We start from the raw sequence: 27732 nt of genomic DNA on the forward strand, positions 1-27732 counted from the left end.
AACTATTTCTGTATGACAGGTTTCCTTCCCAATATTTGAAGTTTAAAGGAATATACAATAGAGCTGTTAAATATTGAATGCTTTGCCAGGTTAGATTTAAAAAATCCCAATTTAAGATGATTTAAGATTTAACAAAATTAACAAATCAGTACTTATTGCCCGTTACGCTGCTGACGTTTCAAGTAGCAATGAAGGTCCTCCATCTCTGTATACAAGGATTCTTCGTTGCTGTTTCCATAACAATTGTTTTTTTGACCAGTCAGGGTTGGAACCCCCCGAGTCTGGAGAACTGGTAGACCACTCTTAGTCTGGCCTCTACCCTTTGACCAGAGTCAAAGCTCAAGGTCCTGGCTCCAGTCAACATAGCTTTCTGGGTCATTGAGGCACGCAAGTCTCCAAACCCTACGACAAGGTTGTGGTCCTTTTGGAGGTCTGCAGTATAGTGCAGAACTACAAAATGTGCTGGAGGCCAGAGGCCAGCATAATGTAAGATCTGGTCCTACTTTAAGCCTCCTTTATTTGAATGCAATTGACAACTTTAATTTAAGAAGGTACTTTTCCCAGTTCTATTTTACATATGTTTTTAATTCATTGAAATCAATCTTTAATTTATAATATTTTATATTTAGTTATTTTTAAACATTTTAAAAAATATATGTTTAAATTGTTCTAAGCATCTTTGAATATCAGAAGCATTTGAAAGAGATAATTACCCTTAACAGCAGCAAGTTGTCAAAGGCTGTCATTGCTGGACAGATATGGTGTATCTGGATCAACTGCCAGAGACTTCGGTATCACTTGCAACCTGCTCTGAACCAGGAATGGCTAGCAGCAGAGGCCTCGAACCCTGCCCATTCCATGTGCTATAGCTGATTCCACATTAGTGTTGCCTGGTTGGTCAGATTAAGCATGAATCTAGCCTGTTGTTCGGCAGTATGAGTGCTGAATTTGTTCTATATGAAGAGTAGACAACCAATAAATGGATGTATATTTATGGCAAGAGCCCACCTGTTTAACTGGTCATGAACAGTTGGAGTGTGCAGTACAACTACCGAAAATGTACAGCTGATGATGTGCTCACTGCTATTGTTAAATTTCAGGTCCATCTCAAGCTAACAGCCTTTCTTAATCTTGCACTATCAATATGCATTCAGCAATAGGAAGGTTTTGCCATTTGCAGTTGCTAGGGTTCTGTAGCTATTTGAAAATTTACTGTAGACTCCTAAAAATCTGCAGGATGTATGTCCCAACTGCTGACTTCTTCATTTTTCAAGCTCCTGCACAACCTAGCTTTTCTCAGATATAGTGTATTAGCAGAGATTTGTTTTGACTTACAGTTTGAGTCGATGTAGTTGCACCTCTGCTATACCTCTTCCTCCTTGGATGGTTGCTGCTTTAGCTTCCTCTGCTTGTGGCCACCTCCTCCACTTCAGAGAAAATTGGGCTGCAGGTGCTGTCCACGGTTACGTACAAGGTTTGTGCTGGTCTCCTGAATGTTGCATGCACGCTCCCTGGCAGGCCTATCACTGCGCTGCTCGTTTCATTGTGCAGACCTAATTTTTGATGTCCTCACCCTTCAGGATCTCATCAGAGTCCTTTGTCTGACACTTATGTGGGATTCTGAATCACTTTGCATTGGCAACTAGGCTATCCTTATTGCTGTCTGGTTTGTACCTTGTGCCCATAACTCATAACATTTAGAAATTATGCATTATATCCCGATATAAGTTAAATTATGATTATATCTTTTTATCCTCAACCAGCTCCTGTCTATTTGGTGGTTATTAGCCACCTGAAAGGGGAATGACACAGAAGCAGGCTTGTGCTAGATGGAAGGCCATAAAAACTGAGTGCTTATAACAGCTGCAATTTATAAGTCAGGAGTATTTATGAGCTGAAGCATATTTGGAAGAGGAAAAGGTGAGAGCATTTCTGCTGGCCATTTCAGAGATGACCATCCCCATCCCCACAGTGCAGCCACACGTGTCATTTTTGGATAGTTGCTGTGTCTGGTTCTATACACTTCATAAGAGAGAAGTGTATCCATGAATGGTGTCTAATTTGAGCAATGTGGCTGTCATGAGAAAGAGGCTTACAGCGATGTTTAACATCATGGTGCAATGGAACACATTAAGGTATGAGTTTTCATCTTAACAGATTGCAAGTGATTGATGTGATGTGTATCAAGCAGAGACTGAAGTTAGTGGAGCTGGTGGTGGGATATAGTATTTGAAAATGCATTTATCAGCAATGAGATGCTGAGATTATTTAATTTCATGCAGTGCTGCATTCATACACTCAAGACTGCATTCTGGCTTAGACCACTACAGCTCTTCTCCCATTGAGCAGTGACTCAAAGGTTCTTGGGTCCTTGTGAATAGAGGAAATGTTTCCTATGTGCCATCTATTGTACAAAGACCAGTGCAGTACTGAAAGTGCAGAGTCCACCGTTTCCATGTGCCAATCTTAGGTGTCATCAAAGATTAGAAGCTCCAGAGTATCTGTCAGCACCTGCATGAGATCTCCCTGAAGAGCTGTAGATTGTGTTCCAGTAATGTATGCCATTGTTAAGCAGTGCTATGCTCTTAGAAAATTGGACCTTGAGCCAATAAACCAATGTACAGTGGAGCTGATGCTGGCTTCATGCTGAAATTGTACTAATGAGCGGGTAGGAAATTCCTTGAATCACATTTTACCATTACGATACTTACTTTCAAGAGGTTTCAAATTCATTGACTTCTGTCTTTTCACCACCTTCCCGCCCAAGGATTTTACTGCCTAGGTCATTTGCTGCTCTGCTGTCATCCCTGCTAGTGTCCCCTACCACCTTGGCCAGCTCCTGTCTTATGCCTCTATAATTCCATTTACTCCCTTTACTCCATTGTAATACTAATACTTCTGACATTAGTAATGGCCCTTTGCTTGTCCCTGCCTTATATTTATGTGCCCTTGCTAGTGAATCCTGTCCACTGATTGGCTGTAGTTCAAACTTGGATAACTGCCAACAAGCGCTGCTTTTTTAATCTTCAATCACGGAGCTGAGTGAAGCTCCCACTTCTCATTTTCCGTCACCTGATTGCTGCAGTTCAAATTCATTCAAACCATTCTGCTATTCTCTTTCGATACAAGGCAGTGTTATGAATTCTTTTTGATTATGGTCTTCTAATTAGTGAAGCTTAGCAAAGGTCAATTTGCACAGACATATAACTCAAATTTTTATCCATTATTGCTGTGAAACTAATGCTATTCTTTTCTATGTAGCAATATTGTTTCCTTCAGAGTTCATTTGTAGCAAGCAAGCAACTTTATTGCAGAACAGTGCAATTTAAAGGTGTTCTACAAAATTATTTACAAAAGTTTACATTTTATATTCAGTTAAATTGTACAATGTGACAAGCTAGCAGAAAGCAGGCCAGTTTATTATTTCTGGTCATATTTAAGGTGAGCTTCATTATTGAGTCAATGTTTTAATTGATCTTTTTTTTAAAAAAAGGCTTTGAATTTACATCCATATTTTAGAAACAGAGGAGGTCACAAGTCCAAGAAATTTGTTTCCCTTAATTGTTTCTTTGAGGCTCCATGTACCACCTAGGTGCTAAGGGTTCAGACGATGATGGTTGTTTCTTTAATTCATCGACACCTTTCAGTATTAATCAGAGTCAGATAGCATAAATATTATGCTTTCTTTTAATGTTGGTGTTAAACACTTCATCAATCTGGACATCTGTTCTTAAATTACATGCAAAGGCAATATATGACTGGCTACTTTTGAATGACTTAAAATGGTGTTTTTATTTTCTCATTGGAGTTAATGACTTAAAATAGTTGTGTTGCTGACCGCCTTCCTTCAGAAATAATGATTTCATAATACTGGATCTTGAACACATAAATATTCTTTCCAATGTAATGATGTCCTAATTATATAATTTTGTTAAATGTTATTTACTATATAAATGTTTGTTGCTTAAATATATTATTGTGTTCCAATTTAGCCAAACATTTGTGGCCTTTAGCTTCATAATTGCGAACATCCAAAAAAAAACCATTTAGTGTCCAAACTACTATTTACTTTGCTTATTTGTAACATCTAAGACAGTAGAGTGGCCATTTTAAATGGATGTTCTTTGGTTGCAACTGCGATTTATTTTGGTTTATTTATTAAAACATTAAGTTACTCTCTCTGATTTTTTTTTGGCTTGCAATGTGATAAACTAGTTTCCTCTATGCGTCCACTTAATAACAATTAAGTTGTGAACCCAGCCACTGCGGCCTTCCTGCCACCAGTTTGAGCTCATTCAGATATTTGTGCCAGCTTGTCAATGTATATTTTATTTCTTCACCACTTGCTTTGAAAGTATGATGTTTAAACAGAGAGTATTCCAGCTATGTTCAGTATTTCAAATATAAACCTCATTGTTCCTTTGTAAAATATTAACAAACTGTGCATGTAGATTTTGGAGAGTCTCCAATCAGCAGTAATTCTAATAGAAACCACTTTACCTTTTAAAGCTAATGATGGCATGGTAAAAATGCTCATTCTTGTATCAGTGTCATATTACCATAAATAAATACTTTTGTAAGTATGCACACAAGCAGAACATGATAAAAATCTCAAAATCTGAAGTCTCAAATTGGATGATCATTCCATTTTCACCTAATTCTGTGAAAGTATATTTTGAAATTCTGATCTTGGGGGTCATAATGCGATCTCACCAAGTGTTAGCAGCACAATAATTAATAATGTGTGTGGAACAGCTGAAGTTTCTGACTGGGAGCACACCTTTTAATGGTCTTTTATCTGAATATTCAGATTGAGCCATATCTTTTGCAGCACATTTAAGTTCATTATTTTTCTACCCTATTTTTCTGACCATTCTTTTAAATTTTTTTTCTTCCTAATGGTAATTGTGCCCTTCCACCTTGATATTGTCCTTTCCAATATTATCAAAAATTATCACTAAAGGTCAAGGAATTCTGGCAATTGAGGCCAAGTACATTAAAGCTAAAACAAAGATTAGCTTTATATGCCCCAGCATGATAGCTCCTATCATCTGATATCTGACATTTGTTTGCTACAGTGTTGCTAGAGAGTTTGTGAACCCTAAAGAACTTTCTCTTTTTCTGCATAAATATGACCTTCCTCTAAGTCCTAACACTAGATAAAGAGAACCCAATTTAATAAATAACACAAAAAAAATTATACTTGTTCACTAATTGAAAAAATTCCAATATTGCATGTATTTGTTGGAAAAAAGTATGTGGACATTTGCGTTCAGTAACTGGTGTGACTCCCTTGTACAGCAATAACTTCAACGAAACATTTCCGGTACCTGTTGATCAGTTCTGCACATTGGCTTGCAGGAATTTTAGACCATTCCTCCTTCCAAATCTGCTTCAACTCTGGGATGTTTCTGTGCTTCCTTGCATGAACTGCTTGCTTCAGGTCCTTCCACAACATTTCTATAGGATTAGGGTCAGGGCTTTGATTCGGCCATTCCAAAGCATGAATTTTCTTCTTTTTAAATCATTCTGTTGTTCATTTACTCTTGTCTTTCAGACCATTGTCTTGTTGCAGTATCCACCTTCTATTCAACTTCAGCTGACTGACTGCTACCCTGACGTTCTCCTGTAAAACGTCTTGATACAATTTTGAATTCATTGTTCTCTCAATGATTGTGAGCTGTCAGAGCTCTGAGGTAGCAAAGCAACCCCGAATCATGATGTTCCTTCTACCATGTTTCACGGTTGGGATGTTGAAGTGCAGTGCCCTTTTTCTTCCAAAGATAGCAATGCACATTTCTGCCAAAAAGTTCAACTTTTGTCTGATTTGTCCGCAGAACATTGTCCCAGAAGCATTGTAGAACATCCAAATGGTCTTCTGCAAACTTGAGTCATGCAGCAATTTTTTTTGGAGTTTCCTCTATGGTGTCCTTCCATGAACACCATTCTTGTTGTGTTTTTTCTTATGGTGGGCACATGAACAGAGACTTTAACAAGTATTAGAGATTTCTGCAAGTCTTTTGTTGCTACCCTTGGGTTCTTTTTCACCTCTTTCAGCATTGCACATTATCCCTTTGGTGTGATCTTTGCAGGATGCCCACTCCTGGGGAGAGTAGCAACAGTACTGAGTATCCTCCATTTGTAGATATTTTCTCTTACTGTGGACTGATGAGCACTCAGGTTTTTAGAATTGCTCTTGTAGTTTTTTCCAGCTTGATGCATCTCTACAATTCTTTTAAGGTCCTCTGAAAGGTGCACATAAACGGATCTTACTTGAGAAGAGCAGGCTCTATCAGGAATCTATGTCTTTTTTGTAAGGCAGGGCACCTCTACAACCCACACCTCTAATTTCATCTCATTGATTGGAGCACCTTACTCCAAATAGCTTTTGTAGAAAGCACTACCCCAGAGGATCCTTTTCTGGTTGGCTGACAGTGATTAGTGGTGTTCCGCAGGGTTTGGTGTTGGGACCGTTTCTTTTTATGCTGTATATCAGTGATTTAGATGATGGAGGAGATGGCTTTGTTGCGAGGTTTGTAGATGATACGACGTTCGGTGGAGAAACAGGTAAGCTGCAGAAGGACTTGGATTAAGAGAATGGGCAAGAAAGTGGTAAATGAAATACAATATTTGAAAATGCATGGTCATGCACTTTGGTAGTAGAAATAAATGTACTGGCTATTTTCTAAATGGGGAGAAAATCCAAAAATATGAGATGCAAAGGGACTTGGGAGTCCTTGTGCAGAACACCCTAAAGGTTAACCTGCAAGTAAAGTCAGTGGCGAGAAAGGCGTTGCAATGTTAGTATTCATTTCAAGAGGTCCATAACACAAGAGCAAGGATGTGATGCTGAGGCTTTATAAGGCACTGATGAGGCCTCACCTTGAGTATTGTGAATAGTTTTGGGCTCCTCATCTCAGAAGAGACGTGCTGGCATTGGAAAGGGTCCAGAGGAGGTTCACAAGGATGATTCCAGGAATGAAAGGGTTATCATACGAGGAATGTTTGATGGCTCTGGGTCTGTACTTACTGGAATTTAGAAGAATGAGAGGGGATCTCAGTGAAACCTTTTGAATGTTGAACGGCCTACACACAGTAGATGTGGAAAGGATGTTTCCCATGGTGGCAGAGTCTAGGACAAGCGACACAGCCTCAGGGTAGAGGGGCGTCCATTTAAACCAGAGGTGCAGAGGTGGTGAATTTATGGAATTTGTTACCATAGGCAACTGTGAAAGCCAGATCTTTGGGTGTATTTAAGGCAGAGCTTGGTAGGTTCTTGATTGGACACATATGAAAGGTTATGGGGAGAAGGCCAGGGAGTGGGGCTGAGGAGGGGAGAAAAGGATCAGCCATAATTGAATGGCAGAGCAGACTCAATGGGCTAAATAGCCTAATCCTGCTCCTATGACTTGTGGTCTTATGGTTGCCGTACCTTTTCCAACAAATACATGTAATATTGCATCATTTTTCTAAATAAGTAAATGAATAAGTATAATATTTTCTGTGTTATTTATTTAATTGGGATCTCTTTATCTAGTTTTAGGACTTACATGAATATGTGATCACATTTTAGGTCATGTTTATGTAGATATAGAAAAAATTCTGCAAGGTTCACAAGCTGTCTAGCACCATTGTACCAGTTCAGTATAAAATCAGAAAATGATGGAAGTACTTGGCAGGACAGGCAATCTCTTTGGGGAGAAAAACAGAGATAGGGTTTCAGGTTGGTGATTATTTTTTCAGAACCCTTGATATTATACTGTTGAAATGTTTTGTAAATAATGTGCAATGATTGTAATCAAGCCCACAAAAATATAGGATGTGTTAAAATGGATGCCATAATGCCATCTCCAACAATAAGATAACACTTGAAGACCTCCATTGTTTTTTTTTATTTGGACATCCAGCGCAGAATAGGCCCAATTGGCCCTTTCGAGTCACAATATCCAGCAACCCCTGACAGCTCTGATTTAACCCTAACCTAATCAAGGGACAATTTACAATGACCAGTTAACCTGCCTGGTACATCTTTGGATTGTGGGAGGAAACTGGACCACCCGGAGAAAACCCATGCATTCCTCGGGAGGATGTACAGAGGCCCCTGGAATTGAACTCTGTGCTCCAACACACAAAGCTGTAATAGCATTGTGTTAATCACTGTGCTACAGTGGTGCACTGTGGATTGTCAATTTAATAGCAGTAACCTTTCATAGCTTTTTGTAAGAAATATGTTGCTTTCAGTTGATTTTAATGCTCCTACTTGACAGAAAGTTTATTAATGAAGTGTTTTTCATTTGAATTAGCTGGCTTTGTTTTAAAATTTATGGTGAGAAATTCCCACCGTTAAATTTGAATATGCCAAATTTCTCAACATCTCTAGAATGGTGGATTGTGGTTTGACAAAATGTCTTCAAAAATAATGTAACTTTGGAATCCTGTATTATTCTTCAGCAGAATAAGTTTAGGGCATAATCAGTTTAACATTATTTACATATGAAGATGAACTTGTATTAATGTCTGAGTTAACAGATCAGTCGGAAATCTGAACTGGCAGAATGTTGTTAGAATTACTTTTAACAACATTCGCCCACAACCAATCAAACTTAACTCTAAGTTGCTTATGTTTGAAAATGTTTTGCTTGCTGGAATACATGAGCAAAAATTTACAAGTCTGGGAATCTGAATTAAAAATAGAAAATTCCTGATGTATTTATCTGGTCAGGCAGCATGTGTGGAGACATACATTTCAGGTTGATAATTTCGTATATCAGTGTATTGTTCATCATTAATTTTTCTTTAAAATTTAAGTCCATTTTACCATTTGAATGTAACTGCTTTTGAATAGCTATTATGCACAACATTTCATATGAATTGGTACATATGTTCAAAGCATTTCTTCACCCTATATAATTTGTTGCAACCTAGTATGTCAATTTATAAAAGATGAATAATCCTCATGTATGCTAAAAAAGAAATCTATAAAATGGGGTAGCCTGTAATCAATATAAATACTCTGAATTCAAGTACTTGAATCACCTCAATTTAATACAACTTATTGGATTGTCACTAGGCATTTTTGCAATTTTTATACAGCAAGTCTGCTGAAAACCATTGTCATAATACACCAACTGTATAAATGTTAAACATTAATTGTACTACCTCAGTTCTCAATCAGTTTGGAAAATAGGACTTTGTTTTATCTGGTCCTCGTTTTCTTTTGAAAATAAATGTACTAAAGAGCTTGCGTACATACGTATAGGTCTTATCACCTCAGTAAGTTTAAAGAAGCTGTTAGATTTTAAACAAACTTCATAAGTGACTTCCTCTCATCAGACACTGGGTTCCTTTCGAAAATGGGCATGCTGGGAGCTGTCCGTGTGTCCCGTCTTCAGAAATCAGGTAGGGACCTTCATTCTCAAACAACACCGACATTCATTTAAAATTGTCTTGAGGAATGTGATTTTAATTAAAGACCATTCAAGAATGGAAAATATATATATATACCATGTTGTATTACTGCTTTGACAGAAGAAAAAAGCATCCATGATGTGATCGTCTACTGCAGCAGCTTCTTTAAGTTAACTGCACTAGACCAAACAATTGGAAATTAAAATTGAAGAAAATGTTGAGTACATTTCTTAATATTCAGCAGCAGATAACTCTTTATGCGAACGGTTAAGATGCGTTTTACACTGCTTATATTTAATAATTTGCATTCATCATTTGCATTTGGCTGTATGTTAAACGTGTTCCCTGTTGGCTATTGCATCACAGATAGTTGCTTGTAAGTTTTTTTTAGACAGGATTTTTGATGAAATTGATGTACAATCAGCAGCGTAGGAACAGTTGCTTTTCTAAGTCTGATCTGTCTATTAAAATTCAACATGACTTCTGCCATGTTTCTTTCTGCTTTTACTCAAATGAGATTAAATTTTTAAATTGAAAAATTGAAAAAGGAACATACACTCTTGATTATATTCTTCCTTTCATGGAGCATATTCCTTGAAATGTAATTGTGATATTTTGTATTTACACCTGTAGCTGGGACACAGCTTGCTCACTGATTTGAGCTTCCCAAATTGCTTTAAATATCTTTTGCTTTATGGAAATTACCAACATATATCATTCAATTAAGCTTTCATTTACACTGCGTGGCATTTTCAAAATACCATGTGAATCAGGAGAAATTATCTTTGTACATGGAATGCCTTAGATAAATGAGCAGATTATACTAAAGAAATGGGGAAGTTGAAGCTGAGTAATGAAATCATTGACATTGCTAATGGGTGTTCTTAATTCAATTAACGATGTCTAACAGTGTTGGAAAGATGAGCAGTCAAAGTCTGTCCCCAAGTGCACATTAGGAGATAGGATTGATCCAACTTATTGAAGTATTGGTACCTTTCTGGCGAAGATACTTGTACATTACTTTTGGAGAGGAGATTTCAGGATTTAGGACTTAGTGAAGATTGTAGATTAATGATACACAACTTGGAGGGGTCCCTTCTGGAGGTGGCTGTTTCCCAGTGTCATTTTTCTTCCCTTCAGCATTACAGATTTTCCTCCCATATTGACATTATATTCAAGCTAATTTGATTTTTTTAATTTGTTCTCTTTTTATAACCACAACATTATGTATAATTAAAATATGATGCTGCCATGCAAATCAAGCTAACTGCTTATTTATGTAAATTAAGTAATTGCCACCAATTTTGTATCAAATTACATGTATGGACTTACATAAAACTGGTCATAGGACTCAAATTTAGATTGACCGTATCTGCCTTTTCTTGCAATGTTCCCATAATATCTAGTCACACTTTCATACTTGCACTAACTTGGGCTATGGTACTAGTATGTTCCCTGCTTGACAGAAATGATATTCTTGTCGTGCTTGCACCAGCAATTTATTATTTTTATTTGTAGACATTTCAGTGTTAGATTAGGTACATGGCTATCAGTAATGCAATCTATAAGGTAACATTTCAATGTAATATGGACTCCGAATTTCGAAGATATGATAGAATAGCACATTGTCATAAACAGCAAAAGAACAATAAATCATTAATTATTCACATTTTGTTTACATTATTCTTAGTTTTGCCAACAAATTTTGCTTTGCGCTAATATAAATTTTGATAACAGTGCTAGTTTATCTCGAAATAGCTTTCCTATTGCTTGAGTCTCCAAAACACTCTTCAAGTGCCTCCTTCACACTAATTGATTTGTTTCTTAAATATTTAAAATACCATTTTCTGAATGGCATATGTATTAATTAAGTGCAGCTTATAGTATCAGTTTTGTATACATCTCAATGTGTTTAAACCACTTTGTGTGTTTCATTATTGCCTTGAATAAATTTTATGTCTAGACGATACTATATCATTGATTCTTCAGTTTAAATGCTTGATTACGGATTAGTTGGGTTTTAGTTGCTAATGATTCAAAGGACAGGAGACAAAATACCTGAGAGAAATATTTAAAATATGCAATAGTGGAAACATCATGTTAGTGATGTTGCAAAATAGATGGATAATTAGTCTCATTGTAAATTTGTATATTCTCTATTGTAAAGTATTTCAGTCTATGGATTTTAATGCTGGACATTTTATTTATATTATGAAACCTGTTCTTAATTCGCCTTGTAGTTTTTTAAAATATGAAATCAATACTGTTTTACTTCTCAGCGAAGGTGAGAAGTAAAAAAATGAAATTTCAAGTCTGAGCGTATAGCACTTGCCAATAACAATTTATACTCAGTGGTAGTTTTCCAAAAATACAAGATAATGAGCTAGGTGTTCTAGTGCTATATTATTAACAGAGAATTTGAATATTTAGTTGTAATAAGCAATATTGATTAATTTTGTTTCTTCTGAAAAAAAAAACAATTAGGTTATCACATGTTGCATTCCTAATACTTTTTTCAATGGTGTGAGCTAGGTAAATGTTTTGAACCACATTCAAATTATGTGTTTTTTCTGGAAAGGATTGCAAAGCTCAAATTTCTTTCATTCCTGCCATATGCTGAATAGTCTGGTACCAGGAACTGCTCTATTATTTTTTTGGTACTGATACAATTATAGTCAGAACAAGTAAATTTATTTTTGCAAAATAATTTGTTGTAATTCAAATAAAAGCAGAAAATATAGAAATGATCAGTAGGCTGGGAGGCATCTGTGGAGGTAGAAACAGCACTGATGTTTCATTTTGATGACATTCCTTCAGATACTGATTACAGAATGTTAACCCAGGATAACTTTTGTTCCCCCCTCTGCAGTTGTTGTATCTTGTGTATATTTCAAACCTTTTCTGTTTTTATTTCTGATTCATACTCTTTGCTATTCTTTTGAGAGCTCTGTTGGTTAGCAATCATACGAATCACAATCTTTATAATGTAGCTCTATTCCCCAATAACTCTAAGCTATAATTTACGCTTTGAAAGTATTTGTAACTGCTGAAAATTGTCCCAGTTGAAAATTTCCTTGTACTTGAAGTTGAATTCCATCTGTCCTCATGACGTAATATTTGAGCAAAATACTTTTGCCATGTACGTATATATGCTTACTTAATAGAATGCATAGCGTTTCAAAAGGGTTTTATTCTAAAATCACATCCAGAATATCTGCTTTAAAAAGAAGTGATTTGGAATTTTATGTTCACCAGTTTAATTTGAGTCTTTGGATACGTCGCTGATATATGTGAATTTGCAGTCTTCCAAATTCTTAGTACTTGAAAATTTAGATTTGTAAATGTGAATCATATACTGAAAGCTGTGCATATGACATTCATTTTCTAAAAACATCCCACCATAACTTTTTGTTACATAGCAAACAACAACAGGGACAATCTAACTGAAGTACAGTAGTTTCTGGTTAATTGAGACACATCGGGACCAGTACATTTTGGCCCAGTTAAGCAGCTGCCCCAATTAGCCAAAGTTTCAATGGAAGTAGTTAAAAAGGTGTATTTTTTTAAAAAGACAAACTGTCATTTAACTGACTAATTAGTTATTTAAATGAAATACAGAACAAATTAGACTACTACCAATGCTACCACAGTATAGTATAAATCTGTGTATTAGTCGATGCTTTCAAATTCTTTGCAGTTTCTACAAAGGAGAAAATTGCAGATGCTGGAAATCCGAGCAACACACACAAAATGCTGAAGGAACTCAGCAGGCCAGGCAGCACCGATGGAAGAAAGTACACTCGACGTTTCAGGCCAAGACCCTTCATCAGGACTGGAGGAAAAAAAAATAAGGAATCAGGGTTAGAGAGGATGAGTATACCTGATGAAGGGTCACGGCCCAAAATGTCAACCGACTCTTTTCCATGGATGCTGCCTGGTCTGCTGAGTACCTCCAGCATTTTGTGTGTTGTGTGTTGCTTTGTAGTTCCTAACTTACTGAATGAGTGAAATCATTTCATTTTCACTCCTGGCCATTTCTGGCATCTCTAAACCTGAATGCTTGAAATCGCAATGGCCAAAACAATTCTGTATTGTCTTACCGCTTATTTCTCACCAACTATCAGTGATAAAAATCACTACTTTTTGAGCACAAACACGCAACTGATGCCATTTTAAAAACTCTTCGTTCTACACATGGTGTAATGTCCAATGCCACACAAATGCACGTGACTGACACTGGTTAAAAATCTGTTCAGCAACAGCATCCTGTCCATGAGACCATAATACATAGGAGCAGAATTAGGCCAGTCAACCCATCAGTCTGCTCCACCATTCCATCATGGCTGATTTAATGGTCCTTTCACCCTTATTCTCCTGCCTTCTCTCCATAAGCTTTGATGTTCTGACTAATCAAGAACCTGTCAACGTGTCCTTTAAGTACACTCAACAAATTGGCCTCCACAGCTGCCTGTGGTAATAAATTCCACAGATTCACCACCCTCTGGCTAAATATATTCCTTCTCATCTTTGTCCTCAATGATGTGCCTCTGTTCTGAAACTGTGCACTTTGGTCCTAGACTCACTCACTATACGAAACATTCTCTCCACATGCGCTCTGTCTAGGCCTTTCAGTATTCAATAGGTTTTAATAAGATACCCCCTCATTCTTCTAACCTCCAGCAAGTACAGGCTCAGAGCTATTGAATGCTCCTCATATGCTAACCCTTTCATTCCCAGAATCATTCATCTGATAGCATCTCAAATAAGCAAATAGAATCCTGGCTGTTTTCTTGATTAGTTTTTGTTCTTTAAGAGTTGTCCCAAATAAGCATCTGGCCCGATTTAACCATTGGCCAAATTAACTGGAATCTACTGTATATGTTGAAGTCAATAATTAAGTCAACCAAATGAAATAAATGTATGTAAATTTATCTGCAGAAATATATTGGGGAATTCACTTGTCAGGTTAGACTGTGATTGGTCGTAGCATCAATTATGTTTCATTGCAAATGAGAAGCTTTTATGGGGTCATTTTAGCCAAGTTCTACTTGCATTCAGAGTAGCCTGGCAGAAAGAGTCTTTTAACTGAAGAGGATCATTAGTATCATTTCTGTTTTGAAATTTGAATGAGAATACCATGTTTCCTTTCCTTTTCACAACTTTATTTACTGGCAATGCTGTAATATTGACAGCGCTGAATCAACTGTTGGTTGTTTCATAAGGAATGAAAGGATGTAAAAATGTTTACAGTTCCTCATAATCCAATGGCTGTTAATGTAAAGACATTCAGAATGTAATTTTAAGTCAAAAGTGCTGGCTAGTTTCAGTTTCTAGTGATTTGATTCTTTTTCACTTTTCTGATATTGTTATGTGTTTAGGAGAGAGTGGTATATGATGCCTGCCACATGTGCTAAATGCAGTATTCCCATTCGTTTATTTACCACTGGATTTCCCAAGGGATTGGTTGCCTTGTACTGGTGTTGGAGCTTGCCTGAAGTAAATCATGTGGGAGTCCACTTTGGAAACTGTCCAACATTGGAGTGGGGTTTGGAGAATTATGACTTTAAAATTAAAAATGAATCATTGATATTGGCTGATTTCTTAGGAGGACAAGTTGAAGGGTTTTAATTCGTCTTTGTACTACTGTACTACTGTTAGTTTTTTTAATGACCATTTATGAAAGTTAGAGTTGGAGTTGCTATTTATTTTCTTTGAGGCTGTTAAATGATTTGGGGACTGATGAATCAGCATGGTAATTTATTTTAATCTAATTGATCAGGTATTGTTGAGGGGCCTGAAAAGTGAAAACATTGTTATAGTCTTTTGAACTCTGCCCATTTTTTCTTTTATTGGCATGGAGTTGGCTGTAATAAAAACTCCTGCAGACACAGTGTGGGTTTTTGCACTGATCAGCATTGGAATCATGCTAGGTAAGTTGAAGCAACTTTAGAAAACTCCCTTGCACGAGGTTATTTGCACTACTTTTATGGCATTTGACAAGGAACATTCTGTTTGGAGAAACTAAGGACTTTTGTGATCAGTACATTGCATTTAATAGTAGGATATTAAACATTCATTGTGTACTGCTAGTGTGCCGTAATAAAAAAATTGAAGCTAACATAGCTTTGTTTGCGTGGTGTAGTTGGGATGGTGACAAAACCAGCAAATGAACAGTCCCAGGACTTCTCAATCCATAATGAAGACTTCCCCGCACTTCCTGGTTCAAACTACAAGGATCCAACCTCAAGTAATGATGATAGTAAATCTGTAAGTCTTCATGAAAGCTTTTATCTTTAACGAATTTAGAACACTGAAAGTTGAATTTTTTAATAATGTTACTAATGACACTTAAAGCCACAAAAAAAAACAATTATCACTAAAACTACTTGGCAAAAAAAAAGTTAAATTGCAAAAATTCTTACTTGAATATATTAATTAGACACAGAAGTAGGCTCTCACTAGATTTGGTGCACTGTGTGTAAAATACTGCTATCTTCAGTGATAAACTGCAGCGTGTCACCATATGTATTCATTACATTTCCCAGGCCTGCCTGCCACCTTCTTTCAACTAGAAGTGTTAAGAGGGCAAGCATACTTGAACACCATGGGCTCATATTCTCTACCAACATGTGTCTTCCTGGTTTTAGTTCCCATTACCTTCCTTCATTGTCTGAGCATGCAAAGCCCAGCCTGTGGGAGTTCTTTTGCAATCAGGACAGGCAGTTCAAGAAGGTTACTCACCATCATCCCCCAGTAGCTTGAAGCTGGGAACATGCTGACTTTGCAAGTGGCACCCATGTTGCATATCACTTGGCTATCTCACCTGCGTACAGGTGGAGGCTAAAGAGCAAAGCTGCAGAGATTAGGACACCAAAGAGGTGGCTGCGGGAGGCAGAGGGGCAGGTACGGGATTGCTCAATGACTGAACACCAACTCAAAGTAATCCGTGGATCTGAATGAATACACCATGATTGTCACAGACTTTATTAAAACAGCTGTAGACACGTGTGTCCCCATAAAGTCCTTCAGTCTTCCCCAATCAGAGGCCCTGGATGAATCATGAGATCCACAATCTGTTGAAGGCTGAATCAGAGACATTCAAGTCTGGTGACCAAGAAAGTTGGAAGGGGTATGATCCCTGAAAGCCACGTCACAGGAAACTGGCAATTCCAGACTCAGCTTGAATCAACAAAGGATGTTTGACAGTTGTGGCAGGGCCAAAATACTATCACTTCTTATAAGTTAAATCAAGCAATGTGGGCGACAGCAGGGTTTCACTTCCAGATGAGCTCAATGCTGTCTATGCTCAAAACATGGAGGAACCATCATAAACTGCCACAGCTCCTGATGATCCTGTGATTTCAGTCTCTGGGGCTGACGTGCGAACAGCCTTCAGGAGGGTGAACCCACGGAAGACATCTGGCTCAGACAGGGTACCTGGCTAAGTACTAAAAACCTGTGCAGATCAACTGGCTCACTTATTCACTGAGATCTTTAACCTCTCACTTCGACAGGCTAGGATATCTAGCTGCTTCAAGCAGGCTTCAATTATACCGGTGCCAAAGAAGAATGTGGTAACCTGCCTCTATGACTACTGTCCTGTAGCACATACATCCAGTGTGATAAAGTGCTTTGAACAATTGGTAATGAAACATATTAACTCCTGCCTGAGAAGTGACTTGGATCCAATCTAATTTGCCTACCAGAGCAATAGGTTCATAGCAGGTGCCATCTCATTGACTTTTCACTGAACCGTGTAACATTTGGACAGCAAAGATGCATACATCAGGATACTCTTTATCAACTACAACTTGACATTCAATACCATCATCCCTCAAAAATCAATAAGCTTCAAAACTTTGGCCTCAATACCTCCTTGTTCAATTGAATCCTCTATTTTCTCACTTGCACACCCCAGTCAGTCTGGATTGGCAACATCATCTCTTTCATGATCTCCATCAGCACAGGTGCACCACAAGGCTGTGTGCTTAGCTTCCTGCTCTACTTGCTCTATACTTAAGACTTTGTGGTTAAGCATAGCTCCAATACCATATTCAAGTTTGCTGGAAAAAAACACTTTTGTAGGCCAAATCGAATGTGATGTATTAGCATTCAGGAGGGAGATTGAAAATCTTGTTGAATGGCGCCATAACAACAGCCTCTTGCTCAATGTCAGCAAGAACGAGGAGCTAATTCTTTACTCCGGGAGGAGGAAACCAGAGGTCATGACCAAGTCCGCACTGGAGGATCAGATGTGGAGAAGGTCAGCAACTTTAAATTCTTCGCTGTTATCATTTTGGAGGACGTATCCTGGGCTGAGCACATAAGTGGAATTATTAAGAAATTACAGCAGTACTTCTATACCTAAAAAGTTTGTGAAGATTCAGCATGACATCTTAACTTTGACAAACTTCTGTAGCTGTGTACTGGAGAGTTTATTGACTGGCTCCATCACAGCCTGGAATGGAAACATCAATGCCTTTGAATGGAAAATCCTACAAGAAGAAATGTATTCGGCCCAGTCCATCACATCTTATGCCCTCCCATCATTGAGCATATCTGTACAAAGCTTTGTGCAGGGAAGCAGCATTTATCATCAGGGACCCTCACCACCGAGGCCGTGCTCTCTTCTTATTGCTGTCATCAGGAAGAAGACACAAGATCCTCAGAGCTTGCACCATTAGGTTCAGGAACAGTCATTACCCCTCAACCATCAGACTTTTAAACCAAAGGGAATAACTTCTCTCAACTTCATTTGCCCCACCTTTGAAATGTTCTCACAACCTATGGACTCACTTTCAAGCACTCCTCATCTTCTAATCTTGTTATTTATTTATTTATTTATTTATTCATTCATGCATTTATTTAAATTTCTGTATTCGCACAGTTTGTTGTCCTCTGCGCACGGGTTAAATACCGAAGTTGGTGCACTGATGTCATTAATTCTATTATAGTTATTATTCTATAATCGATTTATTGAATATGCCAGCAAGAAAATGAATCTCAAGGTTGTAGATGTTGACATACGGCATATGTGCTTTAATAAATATACTTTGAATGTTGAATGAATCTTAAAATAATTTGAAAATCTCTTTAGGGATATTGTATAGAAACAGCTTTAATATACTACAACTTGAATTCTCTGCAAATATCATTTGACAGAAATCTTCTTAAGTGCTGCTAATTCAGTCTACTTCTACATATTTCATTTGCAGAATTTGAATACACCAGGAAAAAATGTATCCAGTACAGACGGACCCAAGTTCCCTGGTGACAAGAGCTCAACGACGCAAAACAACAACCTTCAGAAAAAAGGGATCCAGGTGTTATCTGATGGTGGGAAAATCAATCATAACTTCAGACATTATGTAGAGTAACTTTGTAAAATAATATGCTGGAAGTTTATGCTACTTCTTTTCCTTCTTATTCAGGACGAGTCACTAATATTCCGACAGGAATGGTAACAGATCAATTTGGAATGATTGGGCTGTTAACATTCATTCGGGCAGCAGAGACGGATCCTGGAATGGTACATCTCGCATTAGGCAGTGACCTTACAACACTAGGCCTCAATCTAAACTCTCCAGAGTAAGCAGCATGCCTAAATTTCTTCTTTTGACTTCATAGTTATGTTAATACAGCTATTTAATGTGGTGAGGAAGCCCTGGGCTATTTTCCTACAGTTCTACTTCTGTTTTAAATTACCATAGTAAGTTAGAAGTGATGTGTTGAAACGTCATTCATTTTCCCCTGTAGCTGCTTGACCCGCTGACTTCCTCCAGCATTTTGTGTGCGTTGCTCGGAACGTTATATTTCAGGTCATATTTCAGTCAAAAATGTGATGCTATAGCCCAAGTTATACTTCTATGTCAAATGTACGCCGTAGGTACCGTGTACCCTATGCTGTAGGGTGACGTGCATCTCCCCAAAAATGTAACTCAGGCATCGCAGCTATGCAGACTGCAACAACTGTGATTGGTCTGCTTGGTAGCATCGCATTTCCTCCTACGCATTTTCGGTTGCTTTTCTCCGCCATGTCTGTACACTGATGCGAAATAAATGGTTGGAGACGATGAACCAAATTGTCAAATCTACCTGCCAACATCCGAAAATATTTGAAATGCATTTCCTCGTCCGCGTCTCTCACGAAGAAACTCAACACAGTGGCATAGAAACCCCACGGCCAACTAGCATTTTGTTGGTGAATTGCAGAGTGACACAGACACAACTATGCATGCTCACTATGGCGTAGAGCTACGCAAAAGTATAAATCAGGCCTGCGGCGTAGCCCGTACGCACAAGTATAGATCAGCCTTATTTGTGTGAGTTTTGGTGATGGAGGTGTTAATAAAATTGAAAAACCCAAAAGAGCACTGCAGGAAATTATTTTTGTAATTGCTTTTAATATTGGTAAGGCAGTATCACTAACATTAAAAAATTCCAGTCTCAGGATTTTCTGTTTTTAACATTATTTGAAATTGAAGCTCACTGAATATTGAAAGGCCTAGGTAAGTGTGGATGTGTATAGGACGTTTCTTATAGCGGGGAGCCTAGGACCAGAGAACATAGCTTCAGGATAAATGGGGGTCCCTTTTAGAAAAGACATGAGGAGAAATTTCTTTAGCCAGAAAATGGTGAATCTGTGGAAGCTAAGTCATCGGGTGTATTTAAAGCAGAGATTTATAGGTTCTTGATTAGCAAAGGCATCAAATGTTATGGAGAGAAGGCAGGAGAATGGGGTTGAGAGGGAAAACAAATCAACTATGATCGAATGGCAGAGCAGACTTGTTGGTCCGAATGTCCAAATTCTGTTCCTATGTCTTCAAAGTTCAAAGTACATTTTTTTATCAAAGTATGTATACTATATGCAATCTTGAAATTTGTCTTAGGGGCAGCCACAAAACAAGGAAAATCAAAAGAACCCATTTTTTAAAAAAAAGGACCATCAAGCACCCAATGTACAAGGGAAAATAACAAATCGTGCAAACAATTATGAAATATTGAAATATTATGCATTACTTTTTTACATAATAACCAGTGCCTTGGAGCAAACTATAGGTTATAAGTGAAAGCTTAAACTCCTCGGGTCCCTTTCATGCACTGGGTGTCCTTTTGAGCTTCTATTGTATAGTTCTTTGAATAGAGAGACAGAAAACTGAAGATACTGGCATCTGAAGCACAAGCAAACTGTTGAAGGAACTCATTTGGGTTCAGCACCATCTTTGGAAATAGATGACATAGTTGACACTTGGGGTCAAGATTTTGCATCAGAACTGAATGTAGATGTAAGATAGCCAGTATAAATAGTGTCTTAATCCAGAATGTTGACCATCGCCATGCCTCCGCAGATGCAACACAACTTCCTGAGTTCTTCCGCCAGTTTGCTTTTTGCACCAAGGTCTTTGAATCGTCCTATTTTATTTGAAATTTTAAATTATAAATAGGGATTTGTTTTGCCAATCTGTATGTAGTGTTTGTGATAGTTATGATGCCAATAAATCTTCAACTTATTTGATTGGAGGTTTATCTTTAGGGCATATTGTGTGTTCATCTGTGCTATTTTGCAAGGCTTATTAAATATTTCATTTTGTTACTTTTGACTGGAAAGTGCCCTCCAACTTTAGTACAATTGTGTTTAAAGCAGGAATAGAAGTAATGTCATTTCTGGTCTTATCTATTTCTTCACAATTGATTTGGCCATGCTTGTGAAGGAAATTATTTTAAGTGTTAATATTAAATATATTTATAGATATTTAGGGAGTTGTTCCACTATTAAACTCTGTTTAGCATCTAGGAGAAGAACTTTCTCTTTAAAAATGTTCATGTATTTTTCAGTTAGGATGTATTGCTTTTTAAAGGATGTTAAAGTATACTTCTGTAACACGGGTACACAGAGTCACATTCAGCACCTCACTATTTTGTTAGATCAAGAATCTGTGTGATTAATTGTCACAATTAAATTAAATAAAATTATTTTACAGAAACCTTTATCCAAAATTTGCATCTCCCTGGGCGTCAGCACCCTGTCGACCTCAAGATATTGGTGAGCATAACTACTTTTCATTCAGACCAGTGGATCTCTAATCTGTTAATTCCTTCAAAAGTCTACTCTGCTTTTAAATAACTGAGCACCAATCATCTTCTTTCACAGATTTTCATGTTCCATCGGAGTATCTAACAAACATACACATTAGGGACAAGGTGAGTGTAGTTGTTAAGTAGTAGAAAAAGCCACCTTAAATAATGTAGTTTGTGCCAACTTGGAAAGCTGAAGTTAAAGTGATAAAACTGCTGCTTAAATGTTAAGTATGTATCATTGGATTCATTTTGAAGAATTTGTTTGTGGGGAAGACTGTCATGGTACAGGTCGACCTTCACTAATCTGGCACCATTGTGACCTGAGGAGTGCTGGATTAGTGAAAATGCCGAATTATGGAAGGATCACATTAAGCATAATCAGTGCCGGATTATGGAAGGAACCAGATTACAGGTAGTCGGATTAGTGAAGGTTGACCTGTATATGGATATTATTGCTGCTTGCTCTTCAATAGCTGAGTTGGTAAAAGGGCTGCTCAATGTGCAGTTGGATTGACAAGCACTTCTTTTATTCAAGCTCCAACCTTTGATGCTTTAGTTCACATCAAATGGAGTTAAGGAATGGGAACTAAAATTGATTACGATGTCATCCTTGGAATAGGAAAATATGGTAATGCTCCAATGCGTTTTTGGAAGTATAAAAGGATATTAAGGGTAGTGTTAGGCTTGTATCTTCCAGCCCATTAAAAAGAAGAAACGTTACCTTCATGACAAGGTGCTAAGTGGAACTTTGAACTGTGTAGCACATTTGATAGAGTACTGTGTTCAAGAGCATGATTGGGTATGTAGGAAGGAAGGATTGTTTTAGTTTTGGAAATTCATTAAGTATGTAAATTTATATTTATATTTATTTGATAATATGTCACCATATTCACTGACATTCGTCTTTTTGTGGGCATTCACAGTAAATACAAAGAAACACAATAAAATCATTGAAAAGCTACAACAAAGATGGGCAAACAACCAATGTGTAAAAGACAACAAATTGTCCAAATACAAAAAAATTTAAAGAAACAAAATAATAATAACTTATCATTTGGTCATGGAATCAGTTCAGTGTTGGGGTGAGTGAAGTCGGCCACTTTGGTTCAAGAGCCTAACAGTTGAAGCCCAACTATTCCTGAACCTGATGTTGTGGGTCCTGAGGCTCCTGTACCTCCTTCCTGTTGGCAGCGGCGCAAAGAGTGTATGGCCTGGATGATGGGGATCCTTGATGATGGAAGTTCTTTTCCTGTGACAGAGCTCCTTGTAGATGTGCTCAATGGTGGAGTGTGCTTTAGCTGTAATGGACTAGGTTGTATCCATTACTTTTTGCAGACTTTTCTGTTCTTGGGCATTAGTATTTCCATACCAAGCCATGATGCAACCAGCTGGTACATTCTTCACCATGCATCTATAGAAGTTTGTCAAAAGTTTGGATGACGTACCGAACCTTCGCAAACTTCTCAGAAAGTAGAGGTGCTGCTCACCCTTAGTTTTCCTAAAGAACTTTCTATAGTGGTGGTGCTAGTGTGATGTGAATATTACTCCAATCGATATAAAAATATTGTGTAGGCAAAACTATGGTAATTGGAGATCAATTATCAGGAATAGTCTGATCTGCAGTGAAGATATAATCAAATACAAGGGTTGCAATAAACTGGAAAGAAAACAAACTACAAGTTGATGACTTATCTACAAGTGAAGAAGGTAGATGAGAATGTTTGAGATTCTGCTGTTCTAATGCTTTTTCTTTTGTTCTTGTAGAGGTTAGTGAGATTTTGCAGTTCTTTTAGATGTCATGATATTAGAAGGGTGTGATAGAAGAAAATAGTAGTTTTGGACAAAAGAAGCTGGCATGATTCAGAAGTAGTAACAAAGTTATTGGTAAATTATTGCTAAGGCACTACCAGCAATAATTTTCATACTAGTCAATTATCTGCCCTTGATTCTTCCTTGTCCTACTCTTTACAATCATTTGATTTGCAATACTCTCAGGAAAAGTTTGGGTCAACCAATGATACCAATGTTTCTTTAAGCTCCTCTGTATGTGCTGTCAAACATCTTGTCCAATATCTAATCTTGTATGAGCTTAACATTTCTGTCGCTGAATCATTATTTCAACATTCAACGTGTTTCTGTATTTTCAACACGAGGTCCATTGTTTTCTCCACTTTTATTTGTTTTGACTTACACCCTCATTCCAGATCAGACTATACTTTTTTAATTTATCTCCAGTTACCACAGTTTTGTCTACACAGTACTTGTAGATCCATTGGAATTTTCTGTTCTCATATACGATAATTGTGCTTTCTGACTCAGTATCATTAGCAAACTTAGATCATAGAAAATTTATGGTACAAATGGAGTCAAATTGGCCTATCATGTCAAGTACTAGTAAAAACATGCCTTCTATTCAGAGTGGACAGCTATGTGTGGAACCAAAAGATATGGGGGAGATTTTGAACAATTTCTTTTCTTCGGTGTTCACTAAGGAGAAGAATATTGAATTGTGTCAGGTAAGGGAAACAGGTAGGGAAGTTATGGAAACTACAATGATTAAAGAAGAGGAAGTACTGGCGCTTTTAAGGAATAGAAAAGTGGGTAAGTCTCCGGGTCCTGACAGGATATTCCCTAGGACCTTGAGGGAAGTAAGTGTAGAAATAGCAGGGGCTCTGACAGAAATATTTCAAATGGCATTAGAAACAGAGATGGTGCGGTGGATTGGCGTATTGCTCATGTTTTCCATTGTTTAAAAAGGGTTCTAAGAGTAAACCTAGCAATTATCGGCCTGTAAGTTTGACGTCAGTGGTGGGTAAATTGATGGAAGGTATTCTTAGAGATGGTATATATAATTATCTGGATAGACAAGGTCTGATTAGGAACAGTCAACATGGATTTGTGCGTGGAAGGTCACGTTTGACAAATCATATTGAATTTTTTTGAAGAGGTTTCTAGGAAGCTTGACGAGAGTAAAGCAGTGGATGTTGTCTATATGGACTTCAATAAGGCCTTTGACAGGTTCCACACGGAAGGTTAGTTAGGAAGGTTCAATCGTTAGGTATTAACATTGAAGTAGTAAAATGGATTCAGCAATGGCTGGATAGGAGGCGCCAGAGAGTAGTGGTGGATAATTGTTCGTCAGATTGGAGGCTGGTGACTAGTGGTGTGCCTCAGGGATCTGTTCTGGGTCCAATATTGTCTGTCATATACATTAATGATCTGGATGATGGGGTGGTAAATTGGATTAGTAAGTATGCAGATGATACTAAGATAGGTGGCGCTGTGGATGATGAAGTAGGTTTTCAAAGCTTGCAGAGAGATTTAGGCCAGTTAGAAGAGTGGGCTGAAAGATGGCAGATGGAGTTTAATGCTGATAAATGTGAGGTGCTACATTTTGGTAGGACTAATCAAAATAGGGCATACATGGTAAATGGTAGGGCATTGAAGAATGCAGTAGAACAGAGGGATCTAGGAATAATGGTGCATAGTTCCCTGAAGGTGGAATCTCATGTGGATAGGGTGGTGAAGAAAGCTTTTGGTATGCTGGCCTTTATAAATCAGAGCATTGAGTATAGGAGTTGGAATGTAATGTTAAAATTGTACAAGGCATTGGTAAGGCCAAATTTGGAGTATTGTGTACAATTCTGGTCACTGAATTATAGGAAAGAGGTCAACAAAATAGAGAGAGTACAGAGGAGATTTACTAGATTGTTACCTGGGTTTCAGCAGCTAAGTTACAGAGAAAGATTGAACAAGTTGGGTCTTTATTCTTTGGAGCATAGAAGGTTGAGGGGGGACTTGATAGAGGTGTTTACAATTATGAGGGGGATAGATAGAGTTGACATGGATAGGCTTTTTCCATTGAGAGTGGGGAAGATTCAAACAAGAGGACTTGAGTTGAGAGTTAAAGGACAAAAGTTTAGAGATGACATAAGGGGGAACTTCTTTACTCAGAGAGTGGTAGCTGTGTGGAATGAGCTTCCAGCAGAAGTGGTTGAGACAGGTTCGATGTTGTCGTTTAAAGTTAAATTGGATAGGTATATGGACAGGAAAGGAATGGAGGGTTATGGGCTGAGTGCAGTTCGGTGGGACTAGGTGAGAGTAAGTGTTCGGCACGGACTAGAAGGGCCGAGATGGCCTGTTTCCGTGCTGTAATTCTTATATGGTTATCCTAATCCCCCTCCCGCTTCCCCCAATATGGTCCAGCGCCTGCTCCTGCTTCTGTGTTTGCTTCTTTTGGCCAGTGAGTTCTGAACTCACTTCACTAGATTAAGAAAAAAATCTATGGTCTGTTTTCAACTCCTCTAAGAGAAATAGATCTTTCCTCTTCTTATGAGGCCCATCATAGTTTTATACACCTCAATTAAGTATCCCCTTGATCTTCTCCAAAGAAAATAAACTCAACAACTTCAGTCTTTCCTCATTAGTACAATTTTCCAGTCCGACCAACATTTTTGTAATTCTCTGTAACCTCTATAGTGCTTGTATCTTTCCTGTAATCTGATAAACGCAAGAGATTCTACAAATGCTGGAAATCCAGAGCAACAAGCTGTAATCTGATGACCAGTTATAGGCTGTGCTTGTGCTGTTGCCAAACTTGTAGTGAGTTAACTCTAGATAAGTTCCTTGTCCTCAAGTTCTAAGGTTTAGTTGATAAAGACTAGCATGACTTTTTAACCTGTTATGCTGCCTTTAGCAATCTGTGTACGTAAATTCCAAGGTACTTCTGTTCTTTTATACCCCCTAATATCCTCCCATTTATTTAAACACCTGTGCCTTTTTAGACCTTCCTAAGTACATACTGCATTCTCCTTGAACAAATTGCATTTGCCATTTTCCTGTCAAGCAGACCAGATAATCCATATGTTCTTGTGGCTGAAAGCTTTTCTCCTCTTTGTCAACCATATGTATAAGTTTTATCCTTTCACAAACAATTTGTCATGCACCATACTTGATCATAACAAGGCAAGGATTTTTAAGCTTCTCTGTGGTCAGGACCAAAACAGTACTTCACTGCCTTCTCAATACACATCTTATGTTTGACTGTTTAGGTCACTAGAAATAGAATTGGGAATTTGTTTACTGATAGTTTTTTAAAGACTTGATAATGTTACATACATGCAGCCCTGGGGAAAGTACTGGTTACATGCGCGCAATACTAAAAGTACCAGCAGCAGTAGAACACACCTGGAGTCTGGTTTTGCAGTTAACAATCACTATTTTATTAGTAATTATGTAATACAGTGACTTAAACCAGGTAAACCAAGAGTTAGGTGTTAGGCATATATAGATGTAGAGATAAAGCTCTCAAACTTATTCAAGCTCAAGAGTTACAGCCTTACAATGGTATGTAAGAAAGTTCAGTTCAATCTTCAGGTTAATTAATGCGAGATATTTGTAACCCAAAGGCAAATATTGTGAGAAGGCAATTACATCAATATTCCACAGATTCCACAACAGCAAAACAAAATAACAATAGCAGTAGGTTTTATCTCCGAAGTTGTTCCACTCCACACACGAAGTCTCACCGACAGTGATCTTCAACGAATAACCTTTCAACACAAGTGGTACCACACCCGAATTCAGCTACGGGATATCCCAAAGTGGTGGCCGCAGGATACTCAAACCAAATCCATGTATGGATTATCACCAACAGTAGCTTATCACTAAGGGGACCATCTTCAAGGGAACCACCACCCAAGCAAGGGTAGACACACCGGTAGATTCCACACGGTTACCCCAAACACACAACGTGATAGCCACTTATCCAGTTCCATGACATACAAAATAACTCCAACAGTGATTTGCCACAGGGGTGCCTTCTTCAGTGAACTACCACACCCAGAGAAAGGGTAAACACACACGTGGTATTCACAAAGGTTTTCCCCTCACCAGAGAACCCACTCCTGTGGATTAACTATGTGACAATCACACTTACATATTGGAACGGAATCAAACTCACCCTTACGGGCTACTAGGAGAGAGTCCAAACAGTGACCTCTTTGTCACAAAGTTTCTTCTGTTTCAAACCTTCCTCTCCCCTTCTCTCTCCCTCTGCAAACTTCTTCTAGTTGCAGTACTTCGTGAGAGTTGTTTGGATCGATCTCAACTCACCCCTTTTGGGCTACTGAAAGTTTAAACCAGCAACCCCACTCACTGGTGTTTTCCATTGATTGAAACCATCTCGACTCTGAGCATGTGTATGTGTGTGTCTGTAAGAGGATCATCTGACCTTGCTTATTCAAA

At 37.9% G+C, this 27732-nt stretch overlaps 1 protein-coding gene across 5 annotated transcripts in view; it reads left to right on the plus strand.

The window, feature by feature from the left end:
* The window catches only part of cnot2 (CCR4-NOT transcription complex, subunit 2), a 187415-nt gene that overhangs the window by 148015 nt on the left and 11668 nt on the right, over nucleotides 1-27732 (plus strand). For 4 of the 5 annotated variants that reach the window (XM_072267459.1, XM_072267461.1, XM_072267460.1 and 1 more), the window contains 6 exons: nucleotides 9334-9399; nucleotides 15551-15675; nucleotides 18624-18744; nucleotides 18840-18996; nucleotides 21390-21451; nucleotides 21560-21609. In XM_072267459.1, the coding sequence (XP_072123560.1) occupies nucleotides 9334-9399; nucleotides 15551-15675; nucleotides 18624-18744; nucleotides 18840-18996; nucleotides 21390-21451; nucleotides 21560-21609 (581 nt within the window). The remainder of the gene's footprint in view (nucleotides 1-9333; nucleotides 9400-15550; nucleotides 15676-18623; nucleotides 18745-18839; nucleotides 18997-21389; nucleotides 21452-21559; nucleotides 21610-27732) is intronic. The other variant, XM_072267462.1, reaches the window with a different exon arrangement.

Source organism: Mobula birostris, chromosome 9, assembly GCF_030028105.1.
Source record: "Mobula birostris isolate sMobBir1 chromosome 9, sMobBir1.hap1, whole genome shotgun sequence".
NCBI classification, from domain to species: Eukaryota; Metazoa; Chordata; class Chondrichthyes; order Myliobatiformes; family Myliobatidae; genus Mobula; species Mobula birostris.